A 20,354-nucleotide genomic window follows, 5' to 3' on the forward strand; every position below is an offset into this window, starting at 1 on the left:
CCGTTTATTGTCCGTTTGAATTTACCTTGAAGGCGCGTCTTTCGAGAATATCGGCAGTCGCGCCTTACACCAGACATCCCAATGTTTTCGCAAACTTGATTTTATTTGTTTCTTTATTTTGTGAAGTGGTAAAAACAATGTGTTGCCCCAGGCAGATTACAAGAAAGAAGACGTTATATAACGAGTATCACGTCTTTTTGTGGCCTGCCTCGTTCGGCGCAACTGTTTTGAGCAGTTTCAGTATGCACGAAAAAGACAAAAAAGAGGTTTAATGCAGTTTTCTTTGTGCTGCGTAGCTGGGCTTTAATGAAGCTGTCCTGTTTGTGTCCTTGAACGTCGGCAGCACCTGCAAATGAAGTTGAGAAGTAATTACACACTAAACAACTTCTCACCCTTAAGGGTGGAAAAAAGGGTGCGCCGCGTATTTGCACCCAATAGCGCACCCTTGAAACACCCTATTTGGCAGTATCTCACCTTTAAAGGTGCGAAAAAGGGTGCGCTACAAAATTGCACCTTATTTCGGCCGATGCGCCCTATGTTAAGGGTGCAGAACGGGCCTTTACCAAAAGGGTGCAAACGACGGCGCTGAAAGGGTGCGGCAACAAATGCGTGCTGCAATTTATTACATGTATTTGTATTCACCCTGTAACGGCCTTACGGCTGACAGTATCAATAAATAATAATAAAATAAAAAATAATAATATATTCGAATGGTGCACACGTCACAAAGCGCCGTTCTTAATATGTATCACGAAAAAATTAAGTGGAATTGAGCGACGGTAACCACAGAAAATATTGAACGTTTGTATAGATATTTAATCAGTTAGGAAAGTTGATTAGTTCAATTTTTTTTTAAATGCATTGCAGTTAGCATGCACATATCATTCACATGACCTTTGCATCAGCAAAATACAATCAGTACTGGTTTAGATAGTGCATGAAAAATTGTACTGATTATAAAAAGAAAGAGAGAGTTATCTGCGTCTTCTAATCTTTGTCGGCACATCTACCAGGCAGCTTTGTTCAGCACCGTATTACCTGCACGCATAGCGAGACACTGCTGCGCACAGTACCTAGACAACGGACTTCCTACTCGGGTTCCAATTCTGCGGCTTCATTTACTGTGCTGCCGATTATATATTTCAGACAGTTGCCTCTTTTTCAAAACTACTGATTTTCTACGACAAAATTTCATGTGCACTTTGTTCGGCTTCGCTAATCCATCACCTGAAAAAGATAAGCGTATTAATGATGCCATCTGAACTGGCACGTGCACTTTTCAAACTCACTGCAAAGCAAGCAGCAGGTCGTTATTTCACATTGCCCCCAACTGGCAATTTCCTGGGTATTGCACTGATTTCTGCTGCCGTTATTATGCCTTTATGCCAAAATACGGCACTAGAAATAACACTAAAAGACAGAACACACTACTCAAGTTTCATTTTTTGTAACGAAACTGAAACAGAAACGAACTATGCTTTTACCATTTCACCACCAGGCGGCCGCCGGTAGTTACCCAGGCTACCTTCCTCTCGCCAACATGGCTGGTGTGACCACGTTTCGACGACCGTTAATCTGCAGCATCGATTGCGAACCGTCGTGAAATGTGCTGCGTTTCGCGTGCATAATTGTTGCAGAAGTGTGTACGCCTGTGAAGTGCCGTCGGTAGGTGATGTTTCGGGCAAACGGGCATTTGTCGTGCCGGTTAGTTTTCAGTGTTCGTGCTCTTTGTTTTGCTCAAGCGTAGTTCGAAGGAAGAAGGCGTGGAAATGTTTTTCTGCGTGACCAACTGAACTCACACTTGTTGGTTCGGCATCGGTGGTGCGAAGGCGAACAGCTTTGTGCACGGCTCATGCATTCGTCTGTAAAGGTAAGCATATTCAATCACATTCCGAGGCGGGCAGTGCGGGAACAGTAACAATGGCCTACCGCATTGCTGCAATGTTTGTCGTTTGTTTTGGAAGGTGACAGAACGGGCGGGAACGGAACGCGCTTGATTTCAGCTGACTGCAAAAATGTTATCGCTCATGAAGTTGGATGTCGCGGCGGTTATGTTCGCAGATTTGCCGCAAGAAAATGGGACTCATTCCTTACAAAAAAAATTAAAAAAATATAAGCGTACTGGGCTTCCTTGCTTTACGCGCAGGAGGTTCACGAAACGAAATTTTCTTGGAAGTTGGGTGATGAGCACTGATTTGTCAAAGTCTCTCGGCCTCGAAACTCGTTTCTATTCGTGCTAGTTCACGTTATGGGGCAAAGTAAAGGAAACACAGTATGTTTGTACATAAAATGTTTAGCTGACTTTCGAGATAACGCTAGCACTTTGCGGACGTAGGAACTCAAACCACTTTCCCATCCGTTATCGCGGCTTTTCCTCTCCGCTGATCATCCCTAGGTAGCATGTTAGATAGAGGTGAAATGGAGAAGCGCATGGGGGGTATGGTGCCTTGTGAGTGCGCGTAGCGAATTTACTGAGGTCTAAAAATATTCTTTAGCCATCCTGTATGATCATATCGCATTTGCCTCTGCGGGACGTTAAACCGCATAATTTACAAAGCACCATTTTGAGTGGCTACTATGCCCAACCAATGTTATTTTTCCCCATCAGGATTTACATATTTAATTTCTGTGGGGGGGGGGGAGGAGGCAGGGACCTCTGTCAGGCTTTCACATAGCCTTTAGTCCCTGCCTCCTCTCGTTTGTACGCGGAATCAATAAACCAATTCCAAAATCGCATCATAAGCTGTTTTTATCGTGAGGGTCTTGTATCCACTTGCCTGGAGTGTAAAGTCTTGCTTTTGGGTTGTGATGCTTTTCTTATGGTTTTTACACTTGCTTCCTACAGTCCTTTATATTTTGTGTTGTCGGTAGTGGGCATTACAATGAATGGATATTTGCAGGTGATGCTTCTGCATTCAAGTAGAAGCTAACAGCTTGGATTCTAGGCCAGAAAGCGTGCAGTAAGTTGCTGTTACAGTGTTGCTATGTTTTTTGTTCTGTCCAAATGTTCACTTTCTTTGCTCTTTTCCTTAAATCTACTATTTGGAGCAGTTCTATTTGCCTGTTACAAGAGTCATAATGTAGGCCAGCTAGTTTCTTTGTTTCCAGTTTCTGCGTTTGGTTTTGAATCAGCATTTTCTTTTTGTTTTGTTGTCGTACTGTGCTTGCTTTGGGCACAGGCCGATCGATCGCAGTCATGGCTTCAAATTGGCCTCTTCCTGGAGCTGTTCTTGCACGACAGAAGCTATGGATTTCGTAGTAAGTAAAACATCGCTTTATGAGTATTGCGAGCAAATTGAGATTAAGATTGACAAACCGCTCTAGAAGCAGAAAAAAAGGAATGCATATTCTCTAGATTTTTTTCATTTTTGTTTAGTCCGTAAATTTTGAAAACTTAACCTCCTTGGTTTTATGGCTCGCATTCTCTTTTCTTTCTTTCGTGTGATAGTATGCCTTGCAATAAAGAACGATTTTTTATAAAAATAAGTACGCACCGTATTTTTAAAGGAAGTATACCAAGCCCCATTGATAAGTTGGCTTTGCTAGATTTTCTTTAGATCCCATTCATACTGTTCGAGATTCACATCTCTATTTTTTTTTTGTACCGAAAGTAAGGTTTCATATTCACAATTGAATTTTACGCTGTCATTATTGTTTTTTGAACTTAATGGATGACATCTCATCAATTGGTTTCCTTCCACAGTTTCTTCCAAGATATTTAAAAACAACTTTCTTAAACACCAAATAATAGGCTTGAATAGGCTTTTTTTTTTCATTCCTTCTGTGGTCCAGTATACAAAGATCTGCATGTGTTAGAACTCTGGCAATGCCTGTGTTGTACTGGCACTCATGTAGCTTCAAAGCGCCTGCTAAAAGTTAGTAGAATTTGTGGCAAATACTATTTCTGATTTTTTTTTCTGGGAATCAAACAGCTATCGCTTGTAATATTTCAGCAAAGGGAGGAATATTCTGCAGAATGGGGCATCAACATTTGCATAATGTGCTCCAGTTTCTCTCTGCACGCTGTGGAGTATATTTTTGTCAGTGGTTATATAACTGAATATGTAATTTACTTTTACATGTTTCAGAATACTTTTTCGTCAAATCTGATTGCAATTTAGGGCATGCCAATGCTATTATTACTGCTGATCAGTCTTTTGTAATACAGGCTTGTCTACTTTACCTGCAGCTACTTTGGAACCCTCTTCTATGTCACCACTCATCACTGACAAGGACAAGGTGGCTCAAGCTGCAGTGCATTCTGTGGATCCGGCTTCAGACCATTTCTTGCCTGTCGACTGCCCTGCTGCACACCCTCTGAGCTCTGGCATATTTATGCAAGCCATCACCCGCCTGCAACTGCTTGGGATGTGCAACTAGAGAGAATGGAGTCATGCAGTCACGTTTTCAACTCAGGTTAGTTACGAGACTGGTAAACAATTCTTAATTTTGATTTATCACCTTCTTTACCATTGACATTTGTTGCTGATTAGCGTAATTCATACACCTACATGGCCTATCAGGAGACGTGGAACTAAACCATAGACCACACATAGCAGCCTGCCTGCATTCCGTGCAATTTATCTGAAAAGTTTTATTGTAGTTGGAACTTACAGAATACAAAATATTCACTTAACTCACTCTTATTTCCTGCTCTATTGAAGATACATTTGGCTGTTGGCCATTTTGTGCTGCCGCACTAAAAAAGGCTGGGCAAATTGAATACCTGTGGAAAACAGGTGGAAAATGCCATTTTTGCCCTTTCAGAAAGTTGCAACTTTGGAGACCTGCTGCTAGCGTGCAGAAATTTTGTCATCCATCCCTTTTTACCCACTGAATCTATGCAGCCTTTACCTCTATGAGAATGATTAAAAACCTGCTTTTCTGTTGCACTTGAGTTAGTAAAAGGTCGCAACAATTACTCCAGAAACAGCGCGCTACAAAAAAGTCCATTTTCAAACCTAAATACGGGCATGATGTGCTATGTCGTTAGCGTTAAAATCGTTTTCTGTTTTTTATTCGGATTCTTTGCTTATTTCCTTAATTTCACGCAAAATTGGGAGCACCTTGAAAAAAAAATACCATATAGAAACAAGTTAAACAGTCCTGGTGTTCTCCCATGAAATTTTAAGCAATAGCGAATTTAATCCACTTCAAGCAATCATCAACACTGCCAACAAGCAGAAAGGGACTATAAGCACAGAGAAGGCTTTGGATATTGCATAAGATAAAATGTAACTAAATTCAGCAAATAATAAATTGAACTTTTGACTCCTACTTCTTAAGAACAAGCCATAAGCACATCTACAGAGACAATATGCATTCAGTTTTTTATTTATTTTTATATCTTTAGCTTACATAGCAGAACACATTTTTGTACTTGATATTTTTAAAGTACTTAGGATTGTTTTTATGTCAGTTTAAAGAAAAGTAAGATGCTGTAGTTTTTTAAATTCAAGTCACAGTTGTCTGTTTTTTGGTAATTTCAAATATTTGCCGAATGCAAGATGATATGGAGAAAGAACAAACAAGTCTAGAACTTCCAATTTTTTGAGAAATAGTGAACTAGGCCAGGGTAATGTGCAGAAAGAGTTTTTGGTGGCAACACTGCAGTATCCTGCAGTATCTAAACTCTAAGACTACTGCCACTCTTCAAAGTTACCTCTATTTTTCTTTTTTATTACTACTCAACTAGAGGACCCTAAAAGAAGATAAAATAAAGATTCTCCTTTGTATTTGCTGTATCTGTACACATTGTTTCCAGGAATACTAAGAAAGAGTTGAGGGTGAGCCTCAGTCCAGTAGCCAGCATTTAAAAAAAAAGTACTTGTTCTCATCTTGGCAGTGTGGTCATCGGTTGTGGAGCTTGCATATGCTTTTGTTTCACAAAAAGAAAGCAGAGGACGGAAGGTGAAAAGAGCTAAGGGTTAAGAGAATGTTATTGTTTAAATAGCTTCCTCTGAGCTGGGCTACAGCAGCAGTAGCAGAGTACTTTTGAAAAACATTCTGGAGGTGGCAAATTATATAGCAGCGTTAGATGTTCAGGAGTGTAGTGATAAAAAAGAATTATATGTCGCATGTGACTAGTGAAAAATTATCAAACGTTATCAAGAAGCAAAAATATAAAAAGACAGAACCTTGGGTAAACACGTGGAGTCATGCATTAGAAAAAGTATTCATTACCTACTGGCTAGAATGCTCCTGCTATAAACAAAAATTAGAGACAGGGCAATGAACGGGCATAACATTAAATAGTCATCGGGCAGGCAGAAGCAAAACATTCCTGATTGCAGTCTTCAGCCTTTAAGTGAGATTAGTCATAATTTTGATTAAATTAGGGTATTTATCTCAAGTCAGCTTTAATTCTACAAAAAGCGATTATAGGGAGCCATTTCTAATCCATGAATTTAGAGCAGTGCAAAATAAATATCTCAAAAGGAACATCTTAATCCCTTAAATACAATCCCCCAGCACCATAAGTAGTTTGCAAGGCAGTCACATGCACCATGAATGGGGCAATTTATTTATAGCAAGTGTACCTCCACTAGCATAGGCTCAACGTGTTTAGTAAACATTTCCTCTTTATCACTGGTGACATTGGTTACCCCTTGAATCTTTTTCGTCTGGTAATGCCTTTTTTTGGCAGGTATAGTTTACTCAAATTTATTTTTTCAGTTGCCCTTTCTCCACAGCATTTCATTTATGTTTTGCATGGCATTCTTAGCCTATGCTAGTACTTAACCAATTCCAAATAGCTCTTAACAACTATATAACTGCATATGTATTGCCTGTTCCTTTCAAAACAACATGCGCCAGCATTGAACCTGCTTTAGATGCTGACTTATCTACCCCATACTGTAGTTTTCCCTGCTACTGCTATCTTTTTATTTTGTTTTTCTGGTGCTAGACCACCCAGACCAAAATCATAGAAGTTAATACCCAGGCGAACATAATTTCGCTTCTTGCTCTGCCCCTCTTTCCCTCCCCTTCCTCCCTTTCTCAGTTTTTTTCTTGGGAAGTGAAAGGTTCTTCCTGCCAGTGATGCTCATGGTGTCCAGATAGACAAGTGCCTTTTCAAACTTTTGACTTGGCTTGTAAACTGAAGCTTTTCTGCTACCCTTCAATTCTCTTTCATGCTATGTAGCCACCTTGCTCTTGTTCTACCCTGGATCATCTTACAACAAGTAGTATGTATATGTGCAGGTAATGGCCACAGTTCTATGGGCCTCTACTGCCCAAAAGGGAGTCTATAATCTGCAAGACTAACAGTAGTCCTGTTAATCTACATGCCAAGTAAAACCATAAATAAAAGGTGATCTAAAGGCCAAAAACATATTATTGGATAGCTGCTGAACGTCATTTTGATTCCGTAGCTTACTGTCTTCAGGATTTGTTATAAGCTTTACCATATAGCATGTCAAATTGTATTGTGCAGAAGAAAATAATTCCTTTAGAGCTATGATGGTAAAGAGCAACAGAAGCATCAAAGAGCCCTAGAACTGTAAGCAAGAGCGGGTGGCACACTGTATCTGCAGGTAGAGCGGTTTTCCAATCATACAACATGAAAAAAAAACTGAAATGCTGCTTTCAACAAAAGGCTAAGTTTTGAAATGTGCAGTCTTCACCCACATACTTATTGTCAGCATTCCACCTGCACTAATGCAACTTGTTTTCTGTTTCATAATGCATTTTTAATGACATCTCTAAATAACTTGCAGATTACAGTTGGCAAGGAAATTGTGTCATGTTACTTTTCATCAGTGTTTAAATTAAATTACAAACATATTGACGTGAGTAAGTTTGGAATAATTACAAGAATACGAAAGCTGCCAGTTTAGACAATGTAGGTTTGCTGGCTTTTGCCCAAAAATTTACATTTGGCTTAAGCAACTTTTGTGTGCATAAATATCAAAGAAGCCATTTGTATTGTTATTGTTAACGTTCTTTGTATTATAGTGAGATAATTTGTAGCATTTAAGTAGCTATGAAAAAAAGTGGGTTTGAAGGAATACTTTAACAAATCTTGAAGATGGGTTAGATGGTGCATTGCAACTTGACGACAGGTAAAAGCGCACAGGAAGACACACACCCGAGCGAAGACAACACAGGACACGCGGACACACAGGACAGTGTGTGTTCTGTGTCGTCTTCACTGGGACACTGTCCCGGAGTGTGTCTTCCGGGACACTTTTACTTTTCGTTGAAGGAATACCTCATCATCAATCGGCACCCAATGCAATATTTTATTGCCACTACAGGACTCGTGTTCCAGCTACTCCTGTCAGCATATACTCTGGGGAAAATATTGAAGATGTCGACCTGCTGTGCATCAAGGTGGACCGTGAAAGGCTGTTCTCTGCGAAAAGTGGGCTGGAGTGACCAGCAGCTGTTTTGTCCGCCAACATCCAGTATGACTGCAAGCTATTTTACACATGTTCTAGAGCGCCTCTTCTTTATTATGCATTTATTGCACCTAGAGTGGTGGCTACGAAGTTCTTGAACAGTCACCTAAAGTATCTTAATTTTCATGTGCAGGGAGTTGCATGTTCTGCTGTCTTGTCATAAATATACTTGCCTTTTTTGTATATCTACACATTTCTTAGCCATTCCTGTAGGAGAGGGTGCCATTCACTAAATGAGTGATGCAATATTTTTACTCTGTCATGTCATAACATTGTGATATGCACTGTAATAAATTGTAGACATTCCTCCAGCCTAAGTAATTTTGAGTTGTCCAACCCTATAAACCAGCCAGATATCTTGTTGATAGTGTGAATAAACTTTGCTACCAAAACTGTAGGTGTCACTTGTATATGATTGTAAAGCTGCCTCTGAGTAACTTTGCTGCACACACTTTTTCCCATTACTGTTTCAGGAGTCGCCATGCCCTATTTTGGTATGTTTTTGCTCAGCGTGGTTGTCTGAACAGTTGCCAAGCATCTCCATGACATGCACAGATAGACCTTCAAATTGAGCTGTATACACGTCATTGTGCCTCATTGAAATTACATATACCTAAACATGGAAAGTATTTGTTAGATGCTTATAGGATGCTCTTCATAGACTCGCCCTGAAGCAGAAGCCTGGGATTCTGTGGCAAGAAATGCGTGCACAAATATTGAATTCTGTGGCTACATATTTTTAGTTGCATTGTTTTTGCCCTCAACTTATTGATAGAAACACAGGAACTCCTCGTCAATGCTGACTAGCAACCGAGCAGACTTCTCTGCAGTGCTTTAACCAGTGCAGGGAAAAGTGAAAATGACACTTCGGACAGATCACGGGTGCATGAAAACTGATATTCAAAGCTTTAATGCATCCCTGACCTGTCCGTAATGTCATTTTCACTTTCTCCTGCACTGTATAAAGCATTGCAGAGATGTGTGTTCGGTTGCCAGTCAGCATAGACGAGCAGTTTTTGTGTTTTTACCAATAAGTTTAGGGCGAAAACAATGCAAACTAAGAATATGGGCCAACAGAATTCTATATTTGTGTACACATTTCCCGCCACGCATCAACCCAGGCTTCTACTTCAGATTGAATCTATGTGGAGCACCCTTTTAGCACCCATTTGGTTAGGGTGCGATGGAAAAACCGCACCCTTAGACAAGGGTGCAATCATCGCACCCTATAAAATTTTAAGCTGGGCACCCTTCTTTAAGGGTGCGGTATCTGCACCCTATTCTTTGCACCCTATTGGTTGCACCCTTTAGGCAAGAAAGGGTGAGCGTCTGGGGACAAGCCAGTTTCCACTCTTAAGGGTGAGAAATTGTTTAGTGTGTAGGGCACACTTAAAAACCGCCGCCCTACGGTCCCCTCCAACCCCTCACAAGGGTTAGTGAAAAGCAGCTCAAAAAATGGCTGCCGTATATGTCGACTCTAAGAGAATGCCACTAAGCGCGCAGTTTGGATGTCGCGCAATCCACCAATACTCAATAATATTGGTCATTCTGGGGCCTCGCAGCGACCACGAGCGAGAGTTTCGCCCTGAACGTCGCAAGGCACTGGCAAAGTAAGACAGCGGGTGGTTTCACTGATTCTGCAAAGACCGAAGCTGGGTTGCTGTAAAGACATTTCCTATCTAGTCCCTTTTCTAGCTAGAGGTTTGGGGTCAAACAATAACAGCAAAGCCAAAAGGGATCAATGATGCTCTACTGAGGGACATTGGTCCGGTGAGCTTTTTCTCGCTTAGTTCATGGAAAAGTGCAATTACTTTTACGGTTATAGGAAGGGGGGTAGGTTGAAACACTGTCGCACTTGTTTTACGTGACAGTATCACATTTGCCCCGACAGTGGTTTCAAATCTAACTTAGAATGCGTGCGTTGCCTATATTGTAATGCCTACACACTAAACAATTTCTCACCCTTAAGGGTGAAAATTGGCTTGTCCCCAGACGCTCACCCTTTCTTACCTAAAGGGTGCAACCAATAGGGTGCAAAAAATAGGGTGAAGATATCGCACCCTGACAGAAGGGTGCCCAGCTTAAAATTTTAGAGGGTGTAATTGTTGCACCCTTTTCTAAGGGTGCACTTTTTCCTTTGCACCCTTACGAAATAGGTGGCAAAAGGGTGCACCGCATAGATTCGCCCTGAAGCAGTAGCCCGGGATTGATATGCGGCAGGAATTGTAAGCATAAATATAGAACTCTGTGGGCCCATATTCTTAGTTTCCATTGTTTTCGCTCTCAACGGGTTGGTACAAACACAGGACATCCTTGTCAATGCTGACTGGCAACCCAACAGACATCTTTGAAATGCTTTAACCATTGCAAGAGAAAGTGAAAATGACACTTCGGACAGGTCAAGGGTGCATGAAAACTCATATTCAAAAGATTACATGCACTCGTGATCTGTCCGAAGTGTCATTTTCACTTTCCCCTGCACTGGTTAAAGCATTGCAGAGAAGTCTGCTCGGTTGCTAGTCAGCATTGACGAGGAGTTCCTGTGTTTGTATCAATAAGTTGAGGGCAAAAACAATGCAAATAAGAATATGGGGCACAGAATCCTATATTTGTGCTTGCATTTCCTGCCACACATCAATATCAGGCTTCTGCTTCAGGGCGAGTCTATGAAGAACATCCTATAAGCATCTAACAAAAATACTTTCCATGTTTAGGTATATGTAATTTTGATGGGGCACAATGACATGTATACTGTTCAATGTGAAGGTCTATCTGTGCATGTCATGGAGATGCTTGGCGACTGTTCAGACAAGCATGCTGAGCAAAAACATACCAAAAATAGGGCATGGAGATTCTTGAAACAATAATGGGAAAAAGTGCGTGCTGCAAAGCTACTCAGAGGCAGCTTTACAATCATATACAAGTGACACCTACAGTTTTGGTAGCAAAGTTTATTTATACTATCAGCAAGTTATTTGGCTGGTTTATAGGGTTGGACAACTCAAAATTACGTGGAGGAATGTCTACAATTTATTACAGTGTAGTATCACAACATAATGACATGTCAGAGCAAGAGCAAAATAGTGCATCACTTATTTAGTGCATGGCACCCTCTCCTACACAAATGGCTAAGAAATGTGTAGCTATACAAAAAAAGGCATGTATATTTATGACAAGACCACAGAACATACAACTCCTAGCACATGAAAATTGAGATACTTTAGGTGACTGTTCAAGAACTTGGTAGCCACCACTCTAGGTACACTGCATAATGAAAGAAGAGGCACCTAGAACATGTGTTGAATAGCTTGCAGTCATACTGAATGTTGAAGACCATGTTGGCGGACAGAACCGCTGCCAGTCACTCCACCCAATGTCGCAGAAAACAGCTTTTCACGGTCCACCTGGATGCGCAGCAGGTCGACATCTTCAATATTTTCCCCAGAGTATATGCTGACAGGAGTAGCTGGAACACGAGTCCTGCAGTGGCAATAAAATATTGCATCAGTGCCGATTGCTGAAGAGGTATTCTTGCAAAAAAAGTTGAAAGTGCACAGGAAGACACACTTGAGTAAAGACGACACAGGACACACGCTGTCCCGTGTGTCCCGTGTCGTCTTCACTTGGGTTTGTGTCTTCCTGTGCGCTTTTACCTTTCGTCAAGTTGCAATGCATCATCTAGCCCATCTTCAAGATTTGTTAAAGTATTCCTTCAAACCCATTTCTTTTATAGCTACTCAAATGCTACAAATTATCACTATAATACAAGGAATGTTAACAAATAAAACGGCTTGTTTGATATTTATGCGCACAAAAGTTGCTTAAGCCAAATGTAAATTTGTGGGCAAAGGCCAGCAAACCTACAATGTCTAAATTGGCAGCTTTCGTTTTTTGTAATTATTCCAAATTTACTCATGTCAACATGTTTGTAATTCAATTAAACACTGATGAAAATACACGACACAATTTCTTTGCCAACTGTAATCTGCAAGTTATTTAGAGATGTCATTAAAAATTCGTTATGAAACAGAAACAAAATGGCACGAGTGCAGGTGGAATGCTGACAATAGGTATGCGCGTGAAGACCGCACATTTTAAAACTTAGCCTTTAGTTGAAAGCAGCATTTGTTTTTTTTTTTCATGTTGTATGACTGGGAAACTGCTCTACCTGCAGATACAATGTGCCACCTGCTCTTGCTCACAGTTCTAGGGCTTTTTGATGCTTCTGTTGCTCTTTATCGTCATAGCTCTAAAGGAATTATTTTCTTCTGCACAGTACAATTTTAAATGCTACATGGTAAAGCTTATAACAAATCCTGAAGACAGTGAGCTACGGAATCAAAATGACATTCAGCAGCTCTCCATAATATGTTTTTAGGCCTTTAGATCACCTTTTATATATGGTTTTACTTTGCATGTAGATTGACAGGACTACTGTTAGTCTTTCAGATTATAGACCCCCTTTTGGGCGGTAGAGGCCCATAGAACTGTGGTTATTACCTGCACATAAACATACTACTTGTTATAAAATGGTCCAGGATAGAACAAGAGCAAGGTGACTACATAGCATGAAAGAGAATTGAAGGGTAGCAGAAAAGCTTCAGTTTGCAAGCCAAGCCAAAAGTTTAAAAAGGCGCTTGTCTATCTGGACACCATGAGCATCACTGGCAGGGAAGAACCTTTTACTTCCCAAGAAGAAAACTGAGAAAGGGAGGCAGGGGAGAGAAAGAGGGGCAGAGCGAGAAGTGAAATTATGTTTGTCTGGGTATTAACTTCTATGACTTTGGTCTGGATGGTCTATCACAAAAAAAAACAAAATAAAAAGGTGGAAGGAGCAGGGAAAACTACAGTATGGGGTAGAAAAGTCAGCATCTAAAGCAGGTTCAACGCTGGCACATGTTTCTTGAAAGGAACAGGCAATACAGCTGCAGTTAAATAGTTGTTAAGAGCTATTTGGAAATGGTTAAGTACTAGCATAGGCTAAGAATGCCATGCAAAACATAAATGAAATGCTGAGGAGAAAGGACAACTGAAAAAATAAATTTGAGTAAGCCTTACCTGCCAAAAAAGGCATTATCAGACGAAAGATTCAAGGGGTAACCAAAGTCACCAGTGATAAAGAGGAAATGTTTAAAAGACACGTTGAGCTTATGCTAATGGAGATGCACTTGCTGTAAATAAATTGCACCATTCATGGTGCATGTGACTGCCTTGCCAACTACTTATGGTGTGGGGGATTGTATTTAAGGGATTCAAACGTTCCTTTCGAGATATTTATTTTCCACTGCTCTAAATTCATGGATTAGAAATGGCTCCCTATAGTTGGTTTTTGTAGAATTAAAGCTTACTCGAGATAAATACCCTAATTTCATCAAAATTATGGCCAATTTTATTTAAAGGCTATAGACTGCATTAAGGAAGGTTTTGCTTGTGCCTGCCCGACGAATATTTCATGTTATGCTCATTCATTGCCCTGTCTCTCCAATTTTTGTTTATCTAGACAGTAGGTAATGAATAATTTTCCAAAGCAAACTCAACGTGTTTACCCAAAGTTCTGTCTTTTTATATTTTTTCTTCTTGATAATGTTTGATAATTTTTCACTATTCACGTGCGACATATAATTCTTTTTTTATCACTACACTCCTGGACACCTAACGCTGGTATATAATTCGCCACCTCCGGAATGCTTTTCAAAAGTACTCTGCTGCTGCTGCTGTAGCCCAGCTCAGAGAAAGCTATTTGAAAGGTAACATTCTCTTAACCCTTAGCTCTATTCTCCTTTTCTCCTCTGCTTTCTTCTTGTAAAACAAAAGCGTATGCAAGCTCCACATCTGATGACCACACTGCCAAGATGAGAAGTACCTTTATTGAAATGCTGGCTTCTGGACTGAGGCTCACCCTCAACTCTTGCTTAGTATTCTTGGAAACAATGTGCACAGATAATGCAAAATACAAAGGATAATCATTATTTTATTGTCTTTTAAGGTTCTCTAGTTGAAGAGAGGTAACTTTGAAGAGTGCCAGTAAGTAGTCTTACAGTTTAGATACTGCAGGCACCAAGAAAGAAAAGCCATATACACATTTAATACACTTGAAAAATACAAACAAAAGGAAATGAAAGGCAAAATTAGCATGTGCTCATGCTCCAAGTGAAATATAAGCTGCCGACTGAACTTGGAAGGGTCGCATGTAATGAGAGAGTGGTCCAATATAATGAATTCTTTTCATCAGTGATAACAGGAGAACTCCATATGAGAGCTGCAATGATGCTCATAGGTGGCAGTAGAATTATGTCCCAAACAGCAGAAAAAAAATGGTTATAAAATACCTTTAAGCGTGAGATTTCTCTTCTATGTACTGTTGTGAGCAGAATTAAGATGAATTATTGATCTTATTTCTGTACTGTTTGCCAGGTATGGGTAAAAAAGTGGTAGTAGTAACTTTCTGAAAAGCGGGCAAGGTAACCTTATAAAGTGAAATAAATGTTGTGGTTCTGGTTACAGAAATAAGCCTAATGCATAATGGCCTTAGCAGCCTATGTGCCATAATGCCCAATACACCACAACATTGAAGCCGGTTAAGCAGCTTCATGATTTACTGAAATATGAAATAGCTGTCATTGAAAAAAGCAATCTACAATATCTTATCGGTGTATTCAGATAAGAACTGTAATTGAGGTCCTATGATCATTTTTTGTTTTCAGTGAAATTGTTATATGTGGTGGGCAATTGTCTCTGCACAAATATGGGTTTAGTTTTGCAAGGTGTGGTGTAGTTTCTTTGGGAAAAAGTCGTATATCGCTGCAGGTGAAAAATGCAGTTTTGCTATTTAATAATGTTGAAAGTTTGGAGACCTGCTGCTAGTGTACTAAAAGCTTGCCAGCTATTCTTTTTATCCACTAAATCTATGCAAATTTTACTTTTATGGGAGTTATTAAAAACATGTTTTGTTGTTGTAGTTGATGTAGTAAAAAATCCGGAACTTTGCTCCAGAGGCACCACGCTACAAAAAATCCATTTTCAACCTTAAATAGGGGCATGATGACCATATTTTTATGAAGCCTTTTTTTGTTTATAAATCCGATAATTTCCTTATTTTCAGGCAAAACAGGAAGCTCTAGACTGCCCTGCGTGTTCTTGCCAATGGATCAAATCTGCCCAAGATTTGAAAACCGCAGAAATGCAAAAATTTGATTTCAACTTTTTTTAAGTATCATCGATTTTTATGAAAATCCCTCTCAAGAATCCTCAGTACCTAATGAATATTACAGCTTGAAGAAGGGCTGCATTATATTGTTTAACACTATAAAAAAGTCAAAATTGAGCACTGGTTTTGAAGCTTGTTAATATTCAACCCTACATTCTGGCACAACTAAATAAAGTGCTGCTACTAAAACTCTTTCTGCACATTATCCTGGCCTAGTTCTCTATTTCTCAAAAAATTGGAAGTTCTAGACTTGCTTGTTCATCCTCCATATTATCTTGCAATTGACAAAAATTTGAAACAACAAAAAAAAAACAGGCAACTGTGACTTGAATTTCAAAAACTACAGCATCTTCTTTTTCATTGAACTCCCATAAAAACAATCCTTATTACTTTATAAACATCTGGTACTAAAATGTGTTCCGCTATGTAAGCTAAAGGTATAAAAATAAATATAGAACTGAACGCATGTTGTCTCTGTAGAAATGCTTATGGCTTCCTCTTAAGAAGTAGGAGTCAAAAGTTCAATTTATTATTTGCTGAATTTAGTTTCATTCTAACATATGCAATACCCAAAGCCTTCTCAACGCTTATGAAGTCACTTTTCTGCTTGTTGGCAGTGTTGATTGCTTGAAATGAATTAAATTCGCTATTGCTTAAAATTTCATGGCAGAACGCCAGAACGGTTTAACTTGGTATAACTTTTTTTCTATATCATATTTTATTTGATGAGCTCCCAATTTTGCATGAAATTAAGGAAATAAGCAAAGAATCTGAATAATAAACAGAAAAAGATTTTAATGCTAACGACATAATACATCAAGCCCATATATAAGTTTGAAAATTGACTTTTATGTAGCGCGCTGTTTCTGGAGTAATGTTTGTGAATTTTTACTAACTCAAGTGCAACAGAAAAGCAGGTTTTTAATCATTCTCATAGAGGTAAAGGTTGCATAGATTCAGTGGGTAAAAAGGGATGGATGACAAAATTTCTGTACACTAGCAGCAGGTCTCCAAAGTTGCAACTTTCTGAAAGGGAAAAATGGCATTTTCCACCTGTAGTGATTTACAATTTTTTTTTCCAGAGAAAATTACACCATATCATGCAAAATTAAGGTTCATTTTTTTGTATTGAGACATTTGCCCACCACATATAAAGATTTCATTGAAGACAAAAAATAGCCATGGGACCTTGATTACCGTTCTTATCTGAACACACCCTTATCCTCATCATATGTGCAGATTTCCTATGCTTCTCATCAGTGTGCAGAATGAAACAGGTATTCAATTTGCCCAGCCTTTTTTAGTGCGCCAGCACAAAATGGCCAACAGCCAAATGTACCTTCAAATATTCATAGAGCAGGAAATAAGAGTGAGTTAAGCGAGGATTTTGTATTCTGTAAGTTCCAACTACAATAAAGCTTTTCAGATAAATTGTACGGAGTGCAGGCAGGCTACTATGTGTGGTCTAGGGTTTAGTTCCACGTCTCCTGATAAGCCATGTAGGTGTATGAATTATGCTAATCAGCAACAAATGTCAAAGCAGGTGATATATAAAAATTAAGAATTGTTTACCAGTCTCGTAACTAACCTGAGTTGAAAACGTGACTGCATGACTCCATTCTCTCTAGTTGCAGGCGGGTGATGGCTTGAATAAATATACCAGAGCTCAGAGGGCATGCAGCAGTGCAGTCGACAGGCAAGAAATGGTCTGAAGCTGGATCCACAGAATGCACTGCAGCTTGAGCCACCTTGTCCTTGTCAGTGATGAGTGGTGACATAGAAGAGGGTTCCAAAGTAGCTGCAGGTAAAGTAGACAAGCCTGTATTAAAAAAGACTGATCAGCAGTAATAATGGCATTGGCATGCCCTAAAGTGCAATCAGATTTGGCAAAAAAGTATTTTGAAAAATGTTAAAGTAAGTTACATATTCAGTTATATAACCACTGAGAGAAATATACTCCACAAGAGTCCGGAAAGAAGCTGGAGCACATTATGCAAATTTTGATGCACCATTCTGCACAATATTGCTCCCTTTACTAAAATATTACAAGAGATAGCTTTTTGATTCCCAGAAAAAAAAATCAAAAATAGTATTGGTCAGAAATTCTGCTAACTTTTAGCAGGCATTTTGCAGCTACATGAGTGCCAGTACAACATAGGCATTTTCAGAGTTCTAAAACATGCAGATCTTTGTATACTTGCCCACGGAAGGAATGAAAAAAAATCCTATTGAATAAATGGTGTTTAAGAAAGTTGTTTTCAAATATCTTGGCAGAAACTGTGGAAGGAAACCAATTGATGAGATGTCATTCATTACGTTCAAAAAACAATAATGACAGCATAAAATTCAAATGTGAAACCTTACTTTTGGCAGCAAAAAAAAAACGGAGATGTGAATATCGGACGGTATGAATGTGATCTAAAGGAAATTTAGCAAGGACCACTTATATATGGGGCTTAGTATATTTCCTTTAGAAATCCGGTGTGTACCAATTTTTTTTAAAAATCGTTCTTTATTGCAAGGCATACTATCACACGAAAGGAAGAAAAAAGAATGCGAGCCATAAAACCGAGGAGGTTAAGTTTTCAAAATTCAGGGACTGAACAAAAATAAAAAATGTAGAGAATATGCAATCTTTTTTTTTCTGCTTCTAGAGCGGTTTGTCAATTTTAATCTCATTTTGCTCGCAAGACTCATAAAGCAATGTTTTACTGACTACGAAATCCATAGCTTGTGTCGCGCAAGAACAGCTCCAGGAAGAGGCCAGTTTGAAGCCATGACTGCGATCGATCGGCCTGTGCCCAAAGCAAGCACAGTATGAAAACAAAACAAAACTGCTGATTCAAAACCAAATGCAGAAACTGAAAACAAAGAAACTAGCTGGCCTACATAATGGCTATTGTAACAGGCAACTAGAACTGCTCCAAAAAATAGATTTAAGGAAAAGAGCGAAGAAAGTGAACATTTGGTGAGAACAAAAAACATAGCAACACTGTCGCAGCAACTTACTGCACGCTTTTTGGCCTAGAATCCAAGCTGTCAGCTTCTACTTGAATGCAGAAGCATCACCTGCAAATATCCATTCATTGTAATGCCCACTACTGACAACACAAAATATAAAGGACTGTAGGAAGCAAGTGTAAAAACCATAAGAAAAGCATCACAACCCAAAAGCAAGACTTTATTCGCCAGGCAAGCGGATACACGACCCTATTGATAAAATCAGCTCATATCTTGATTAAAAATGTAAATCCTGTTGGGGAAAAATAACATCGGTTGGGCATAGTAGCCACTCAAAATGGTGTTTTGTAAATTATGCGGTTTAAAGTCCCGCAGAGGCAGATGGGATATGACCATACAGGATGGCTAAATAATATTTTTAGACCTCAGTAAATCCGCTATACGCATTCACAAGGCACCATACCATGCGCTTCTCTGTTTCACCTCTATTTAACCTGCTACCTAGGGATGATCAACGGAGCGGAAAAGCCGCGATGACGGATGGGAAAGTGGTTTGAGTTCCTACGTCCGTAAAGTGCTAGCGTTATCTCGAAAGTCAGCCTAACATTTTATGTACCAACACAGTGCGTTTCCTTTACTTTGCCCCATAACGAGAATTAGCACTAATAGAAACGAGTAGAACGAGGCCGAGACTGACAAATCAGCGCTCATCACCCAACTTCCATTCGTGAACCTCCTGCGCGTAAGGCAAGAAAGCCCAGCATGTGTATTTTTTTTTTCTTTTTTAAGGAAGGAGTTCTATTTTCTAGCAGCAAATCTGCGAAAATAATCACCGCGACATCCAACTTCATGAGCGTTATTTTTGCAGCCAGCCTAAATCAAGCGCGTTCCGTTCCAGCCCGTTCTGTCACGTTCTCAAACAAACGACAAACAGTGTAGCAATGCGGTAGGCCATTGTTACTGTTCCCGCACTGCGCGCCTCGGAATGTGATTGAGTATGCTTACCTTTACAGACGATTGCGTAAGCCGTCCAGAAAGCTGTTCGCCTTCGCACCACCGGTGCCGAATCAACAAGTGGGTTCAGTTGGTCACGCAGAAAAACATTTTCACGCATTCTTCCTTCGAGCTTCTCAAACTTGACACGATGAATCAACCAATACGCTTGAGCAAAGCAAAGAGGCGAACACTGAAAACTAGCCGGCACGATTAATGCCCGTTTGCCCGAAACATCACATCACAGGCGTACACACTTCTGCAACAATTATGCACGCGAAACGCAGCACATTTCACGACCGACGATTCGCATTCGATGCTGCAGATTAACGATCGTCGAAACGTGGTCAAGTTCGCAGCGTGCAAGTCGCCATGTTGGCGAGAGGAAGGTAGCTACCGGCGGCCGCCTGGCGGTGAAAGGGTGAAAGCATAGAGTATAGTTCGTTTCGGTTTCGGTTTCGTTACAAAAATTAAGCTTGAGTGTTTTCTGTTTTGTAGTGTTATTTCTAGTGCCTTATTTTGGCATAAAGGCATATTGACGGCAGCAGAAATCGGAGCAATACCCAGGAAATTGCCAGTTGGGGGCAATGTGAAAGTGCACATGAAATTTTGTTCTAGAAAATCAGCAGTTTCGAAGACGAGGCAACTGTCTAAAATACATAATCGGCAGCACACCAAATGAAGCAGCAGAATCGGAACCCGAGTAGGAAGTCCGTTGTCTATTGTGCACGGAAGTGTCTCGCTATGCGTGCAGATAATACGGTGCTGAACAAAGCTACCTGGTAGATGTG

At 39.9% G+C, this 20,354-nt stretch overlaps 1 protein-coding gene and 1 long non-coding RNA gene across 2 annotated transcripts; one reads left to right on the forward strand and one right to left on the reverse strand.

The window, feature by feature from the left end:
- The first annotated feature begins 1,553 nt into the window (after positions 1 to 1,553).
- On the forward strand, positions 1,554 to 3,261 carry LOC146183095 (uncharacterized). Its single transcript, XR_014708462.1, has 3 exons — positions 1,554 to 1,870; positions 2,901 to 2,960; positions 3,180 to 3,261. It is a non-coding gene; the product is annotated as an uncharacterized LOC146183095 (long non-coding RNA).
- An 8,502-nt stretch (positions 3,262 to 11,763) lies between these two features.
- On the reverse strand, positions 11,764 to 19,869 carry LOC146183096 (uncharacterized). Its single transcript, XM_084608326.1, has 3 exons — positions 19,576 to 19,869; positions 17,198 to 17,407; positions 11,764 to 11,882 (listed from the first exon to the last, which is right to left on the reverse strand). The coding sequence occupies exons 1-3, from the start codon at positions 19,682 to 19,684 to the stop codon at positions 11,764 to 11,766; spliced, it is 438 nt and encodes a 145-aa protein (XP_084464452.1). The 5' UTR covers positions 19,685 to 19,869.
- Positions 19,870 to 20,354: the final 485 nt, after the last annotated feature.

This window comes from Amblyomma maculatum, chromosome 7 (assembly GCF_055883805.1).
Source record: "Amblyomma maculatum isolate TAMU_Amacu chromosome 7, ASM5588380v1, whole genome shotgun sequence".
Taxonomy (NCBI): domain Eukaryota; kingdom Metazoa; phylum Arthropoda; class Arachnida; order Ixodida; family Ixodidae; genus Amblyomma; species Amblyomma maculatum.